Consider the following 5,680-nt stretch of genomic DNA (forward strand, 5'->3'; position numbering starts at 1 on the left):
CATAATTTTTTAAATACAAATTTGCCCTTCTTAACTTGAATTAACTTTTTTTTTGGTAAATAAATTAAAATAATATCATAATATAAACATAATTAAATTTAACAACAAAATTAATATATATATATATATATATTTATACCAAATTTAACATGATTTTGTGTTCAAATTCTTTCTTTCTCTTCTACCTGAAAATAAACAATTTAAACCCAAATCTGCCATGGATGAACGAAAGATGAAGTGTGGGGAAGAAAGCGAAACGGGAAGAGAGAGGGAAAAGAAAATGATTCTTTTTTTAAAAAAAAGTCTTTTGTTTTTATAATATATATTTTAATTAGTTTTTTTTGTAATTATATATTTTAATTAGTTAAGGCTTTAAAGGGGAAGATAATTAAGGTATTATGAAAAAATTAATTTCTAAATTCATATTATTTTTTTAGTGATTTTGACGATGATTATTCATAGTAAAGGTACTAAAGTTGTAATAAACACACTGACTAATAAATGAGTCTCTACCCAATAGTTTCCGTTAAACCTTTACAAAACGAGAGAGATTTTTTTTTTTAATTGCTAAAATATAAAAAAATTCCTCGAAATTTAACAAAATCACGTGGTTTTTTTCTAAGAAGGAAAAATTATAATTACTCTTCTTAATTTTATAATCTTTTCTACAAAATACGTGATAAGGTCACGTGTGTAAAATTCCCGATGACAAATAAGGTAACTACTAATTTATTTATTTTTAAATATTAATTAATTAAAAAATATATATCAAAAATTGGAAAGTACTAGTAAGTGCAAGGGTTCTCTAGTAGTTTCTAGGATGGGAGTGGCGGTTCTGTTGCTGGGACCTTCCAGACGTATCGGCTTCCTCAACAAAAGCCACACTCTGCTCTCATTTTTCTCATTCATTTCACACAGAAGTTCCAACAAAAACTGAAACATAATCTAAACCGATATATATATATCTATCTTCTTCGACAGCAACTGTAAATATCCGCAACGCAAAAAGTTCATACTCAATTTTTGAGTCGCTTCAAGGTATGAGGCTGCCTCTATCTCTTCTTTCTCTGCTTTTCTTTCTTTGATCTTTATGTTTTCTTTTTCGTTTTCTGGTTTTCTGTATACATCTGAACTGAGAATTCCCTGTTATGAAAACAGGGTATAATCAAAATCTTTTGATTTAGTAATAAGAAGATACATTGTTCTTATAGTTATGTTTTCTTTAATATTATAAGTTGAAACTGGCTCTTGACACTTGATCATTCAACTTCTGTTCGATCCTTTTTTTTAATAGATAACATATCTATTTTTCTTGATTCCAATGATGTTCAAAATTAGAAAATGGGTTTTGATCATTTTTTTTATTCTATCTGTTTTTGACATATCCATGAACATTTGAATTTTTTAATTGGGTATTGCGTAGTCTCGCAAGTTATGGTTGAGAGTTTTCTTATAGCTTACGTTGGCCCTTTTCTTCTTAGGTACTATCTAACAGACAAAGCAAGTATGAATCCAGACAAGTTCACTCACAAGACCAATGAGGTTATAGCTGCAGCTCATGAACTGGCAATGAGTGCGAGCCATGCCCAGTTCACACCACTCCATCTTGCTGTGGCGTTGATCAATGATTTAAGCGGCATTTTTAGCCAAGCTATTGCCAATGCCAGTGGTAATGAAGGTGCTCCAAAGTCTGTGGAGAGAGTCTTTAATCAGGCAATGAAGAAACTCCCATCTCAGAGTCCTCCCCCAGAAGATATACCAGCTAGTACATCTCTTATCAAAGCAATTCGGAGAGCACAGGCGGCTCAGAAATCACGCGGGGACACTCATTTAGCCGTCGATCAGTTGATTCTAGGCCTTTTGGAGGATTCCCAAATCGGAGATTTGTTTAAAGAAGCTGGTGTTGCTACTGCGCGAGTGAAATCCGAGGTTGAAAAGCTTCGCGGGAAAGATGGAAAGAAAGTGGAAAGTGCTTCTGGAGATACTAATTTCCAGGCATTAAAGACTTATGGAAGGGACCTTGTAGAGCAGGCAGGAAAGCTTGATCCTGTCATTGGCCGTGACGAGGAAATCCGGAGAGTTGTTCGGATTCTTTCGAGGAGAACTAAAAACAACCCAGTTCTTATTGGAGAGCCCGGAGTTGGTAAAACTGCCGTGGTTGAAGGATTAGCGCAGAGAATAGTGAGAGGCGATGTCCCAAGTAATCTTGCTGATGTGAGGCTCATAGCATTGGATATGGGAGCTCTGGTCGCTGGGGCTAAGTATAGAGGAGAGTTTGAGGAGAGGCTTAAAGCTGTATTGAAAGAAGTTGAAGAGGCTGAAGGGAAGGTTATTCTCTTCATTGATGAGATACACCTAGTTCTTGGTGCTGGCAGGACAGAAGGGTCCATGGATGCCGCTAATCTCTTTAAACCAATGTTAGCTAGAGGTCAGCTTCGGTGCATTGGGGCAACTACTCTCGAGGAGTACAGAAAGTACGTAGAAAAAGATGCTGCCTTTGAAAGAAGGTTCCAACAGGTTTATGTGGCCGAGCCTAGTGTTCCAGATACAATTAGCATTCTACGAGGTCTGAAAGAAAGATACGAAGGCCATCATGGTGTTAGGATCCAGGACAGGGCTCTTGTTGTTGCAGCTCAGCTATCAAGCCGATATATCACAGGTATGTCCGTAAGTTACAATGGTAAAAAAGTACTTTTGTTTATAATCTCGGTTAGTGGTTGTGATTTTGATTGGGAAGTCCTGTTATTGATTCGTGTTTTTGTTTTAATTGTTTAGGCCGACATCTTCCTGACAAGGCCATTGATCTTGTTGATGAGGCTTGTGCTAATGTCAGAGTCCAGCTTGATAGCCAGCCTGAAGAGATTGATAACCTTGAAAGAAAGAGAATGCAGCTTGAAGTTGAGCTCCATGCACTCGAGAAAGAGAAGGACAAGGCTAGCAAAGCTCGTCTAGTTGAAGTGAGTATTGGGTTTTTGAAGTTCAGTGTAGAAGTTTCAGTCAGATAAATTTGTGTCTGTATTAACAATCATTTATTTTACTTTTAGGTGCGGAAAGAGCTTGACGACTTAAGAGACAAGCTCCAGCCACTGATGATGAAGTACAGAAAGGAGAAAGAAAGGATTGATGAGATTAGACGTCTCAAGCAGAAACGTGAGGAGCTTCTCATTGCTTTACAAGAGGCTGAAAGAAGATATGATTTGGCCAGAGCTGCTGACTTGCGATATGGGGCAATTCAAGAGGTGGAATCTGCCATAGCACAGCTTGAGGGGAGCACTGATGACAACCTAATGCTAACAGAAACTGTTGGACCCGATCAAATTGCCGAGGTTGTGAGCCGTTGGACAGGAATCCCCGTTACAAGGCTCGGCCAAGATGACAAGAACAGGTTGATTGGGCTCGCTGATAGGCTGCACAAGAGAGTAGTGGGACAAAACCAAGCAGTTGCTGCTGTTGCTGAGGCTGTGCTGCGGTCGAGGGCTGGCCTAGGACGTCCTCAACAGCCAACTGGATCGTTCCTCTTCTTGGGTCCAACTGGTGTTGGTAAAACCGAGCTTGCCAAGGCTCTTGCTGAGCAACTTTTTGATGATGAAAACTTACTGGTGAGAATAGACATGTCTGAGTATATGGAGCAGCACTCTGTTTCTCGCTTGATTGGTGCTCCACCTGGGTAAGTTTATCTTCACTTTATCAACATCATGTTTGGTCGGTTTGAAGGACCACTTTTGAACATTTAGGCTTCTAATGCTTCTTAAAATTGCTATAAAAAGTGTATAAATTTGGTCACTAGATGTTAGTGAAAATATCGACATGTAGGCATGGGCTTTAGATGAACCTGTTGCTTCTTACCATGTACCCAATTCTACTTCTAGACCACGTATACCTTGCTTTACCATTTATATATTTCATGATGAAAATGAAGCTGACTTTGATCTTAATGTGTTTTTCAGGTATGTTGGACATGATGAAGGTGGGCAACTCACTGAGGCTGTGAGGAGGAGGCCTTATAGTGTTGTGCTGTTTGATGAAGTGGAGAAAGCACACGTATCTGTGTTCAACACCCTTCTTCAAGTTCTGGACGATGGAAGATTAACCGACGGCCAAGGCCGTACTGTGGACTTTAGGAACACTGTCATTATCATGACCTCGAACCTTGGAGCTGAGCATCTCCTTTCTGGGTTGATGGGCAAATGCTCAATGCAAGTTGCTCGTGACCGAGTCATGCAAGAGGTATATATATCATGCTTCATCTTCAACAATTTTTTTATTAGAAAGGCTCCAATATCTGGACTATACTTTGTTGAGTGTTTGGGAGATTTCTAGGATGTAGAGAAATAAACGATCTTTCATGGTGTAAATACATACCGTTTTTTTTCTTGTTGTACTAACAAATCCACCATTGGTATATGATAGGTGAGGAAGCACTTCCGTCCAGAGCTGCTGAATAGGCTCGACGAAGTTGTAGTGTTTGATCCTCTCTCCCACGAACAGCTGAGGAAGGTTGCGAGGCTACAAATGAAGGATGTAGCAGGCAGACTAGCTGAGAGAGGAATTGCCTTGGGCGTGACTGATGCAGCATTGGACTGTGTCTTGGCAGAGAGTTATGACCCTGTAAGTACATGTCCCACCCAGTGTCCCACTTTTGATTTTAGATGCTACAAACAACTCCTTTGGTTTTCAGTTAAAAAGAGTTTATATCTTATTTAAGTTATACTTTGATTTGAGATTTCCATGGAGAAACTTCGGGGGTATTTAAAAGAGATCATATGTTCGTTTGTAATATACTTGTATATTTTATGGCAATACTTAACTGTACTTGCTTGTTGGCTTACAGGTTTATGGTGCCAGACCAATCAGGAGATGGCTTGAGAAGAAGGTGGTGACAGAGCTATCAAGAATGCTTGTGAGGGAAGAGATTGACGAGAACTCTACTGTGTTTATAGACGCAGGGCTAAGTGGGTCCGAGTTGGCTTACCGAGTTGAGAAGAATGGAGGTCTGGTCAACGCAGCCACTGGTCAAAAGTCGGATGTTCTCATTCAACTACCCAATGGAGTAAAGAATGATGCTGCAGCCCAGGCCGTGAAGAAGATGAAGATAGAGGAAATTATTGATGATGAAGAGATGATTGAGTAAAAAAAGAAAAAAAATTGGTGCTGAAGATTATTAATGTTTATATTTTGAATGGTTTTCAGTGTTTTGAAATTTCTACTTTTAAAAGCTGAAAGGTGAAAGATGGGGAACTCTAGGGTCAGGACTCATTCCCCTTTGTGTATTTGGCTTTCATTTTTATTATTTTGTTGCATTTTTGTTTGGTTGTTATTTGTAATACTAAGAATGAACGAGTATCGAGTTTTTTCACTGAGCTGAAATGAGAAATATCTTTGGTGTTCTGTGAATTATTATTAGCACATCTTTTTCACTCTAAATTTGCTTTCACTTGTAAACTAGTACGTAAGACGAGTCAATACCATTGGCTAATATTATCTCCCGTTCTCAAAACACAAACTAATTAATTCCGTACAATATAAATATATGTATTTATGTATACAAAACATGGGTTGGTATGATAATAAGCAAATTACATGTAAAATTTAATTTATATTAAAATAGTTATACATATTTTATTCTAAAAATCTTATTTGTGGATATAAAGTTTAATTTAATGTCTTATTTTATATATTA

The 5,680-nt window shown here is 37.9% G+C and overlaps 1 protein-coding gene across 1 annotated transcript; it reads left to right on the top strand.

Moving 5' to 3' along the window:
- Positions 1-898: 898 nt before the first annotated feature.
- LOC133830669 (chaperone protein ClpB1) lies at positions 899-5,394 on the top strand. Its single transcript, XM_062260692.1, has 7 exons — positions 899-1,038; positions 1,482-2,659; positions 2,776-2,957; positions 3,045-3,667; positions 3,948-4,227; positions 4,411-4,608; positions 4,832-5,394. The coding sequence occupies exons 2-7, from the start codon at positions 1,507-1,509 to the stop codon at positions 5,129-5,131; spliced, it is 2,736 nt and encodes a 911-aa protein (XP_062116676.1). The 5' UTR covers positions 899-1,038; positions 1,482-1,506; the 3' UTR covers positions 5,132-5,394.
- The last annotated feature ends 286 nt before the right edge of the window (positions 5,395-5,680 follow it).

Source organism: Humulus lupulus, chromosome 4, assembly GCF_963169125.1.
Source record: "Humulus lupulus chromosome 4, drHumLupu1.1, whole genome shotgun sequence".
Taxonomy (NCBI): Eukaryota; Viridiplantae; Streptophyta; class Magnoliopsida; order Rosales; family Cannabaceae; genus Humulus; species Humulus lupulus.